The sequence below is a fragment of the Clinocottus analis genome, unplaced genomic scaffold, assembly GCF_023055335.1.
Source record: "Clinocottus analis isolate CAN_PGR_092001 unplaced genomic scaffold, fCliAna1.0.p SCAF_48, whole genome shotgun sequence".
In the NCBI taxonomy this organism is placed as follows: Eukaryota; Metazoa; Chordata; class Actinopteri; order Perciformes; family Cottidae; genus Clinocottus; species Clinocottus analis.
The window spans coordinates 328,249-329,375 of NW_027176205.1; the positions used below are offsets into that span (position 1 = coordinate 328,249).

Here is a 1,127-nt window from a genome sequence, read left to right on the forward strand (position 1 = left end):
CCACCTCGCCCTCATGGACGCCCTGATGGCGCTGGCTGCTCGTGAGGCCGTGGGCCGGGTCAAGATGGCGGCTGAGGCGGAGCAGACGGGCGCCGGCGCTCCGTGGGAGAACGCTCTGCTCTTCTGGGTCAACAGGGTGAGACCGCGTCACTGCAGAGGGACCCGAACACACGCACCTTTACATCTGACCCATGTAGCGCTTGGCTAGTTAGCTAGCTAGCTTGCTCATGCTCCACCGCCTACAACACGCTTGCTAGCGTGCTGTAGCCAGTGGAGCATGAGAAAGCAAGCAAGCTAACTAGCATGAGCGATGAAGCATGAGAAAGCTAGGTAGTTAGCTAGCTAGCTTGCTCATGCTCCACCGCCTACAGCACGCAAGCTAACTAGCAGGAGCGCGGCCATCAGGTTGAACCCGTCCGTCCTTCTGCCTTCCTGTAGTTGAACCAGACGCTGAGGGAAACCACAGAAGAAGAAGAGCCCACCAAGTCTCAGACCTGCACCGACCTGCAGACGGCTCAGGACTCGGTAAACACACACTCGTTTTATTCATTTCCTTTATTTACACTCTAACGCTGCTCTCATGGACCAGCTTCTCCTAACTCCTCGTCTCCGTCTCCTACGTCCTCTGTCTCCTCGTCCCCTCTCCCCTCATCTCCTATCTCCTGTCTCCTGTCTCCTCATGCCTTGCTCACAGTGTCAGTCTCACCGCTGGTACTGGAAGCTCGTCCCAGTAAGTTTCTTCTTCTTCTGCCGAGATATTAATGTGATTATTGTTATTTACAAAGTTTATGAGATGGATACATTCACATCAGTTTCATCTCCGAGGAGAAGGAGGAAGAGGAGGAGGAGGAGGAGGAAGAGAAGGAGGAGGACGAGGAGGAGGAGGAGGAGGAGGAAAAAGAGGGGGAAGAGGGGGGGAAGGAAGAACAATAGATGAAACAATAAAATAAAGACCACCAGATCCAGTCTGAAGGACCTGAGACCGGCTCATCGGTCTTTGGGTTCAGACCACAACGTGATCAGTAACTGGCTCCCCGTCCTTCTCTTCCTCCTTCTCCTCTTCCTCCTCCTCCTCTTCCCCCTGAGAGGTGTCATGTGACCTCGAGGTGCCCGCCCCCTTGTCATTG

General features: G+C 54.6%; 1 protein-coding gene across 2 annotated transcripts in view; it reads left to right on the top strand.

Annotated features, from left to right (window-relative positions):
* The window catches only part of LOC137802017 (calmodulin-regulated spectrin-associated protein 3-like), a 15,563-nt gene continuing 14,436 nt past the window's right edge, over nt 1-1,127 (top strand). For both annotated transcript variants that reach the window (XM_068599521.1, XM_068599523.1), the window contains exons 1-3: nt 1-136; nt 439-525; nt 695-730. In XM_068599521.1, the coding sequence (XP_068455622.1) occupies nt 14-136; nt 439-525; nt 695-730 (246 nt within the window). In that variant the 5' untranslated portion in view covers nt 1-13. The remainder of the gene's footprint in view (nt 137-438; nt 526-694; nt 731-1,127) is intronic.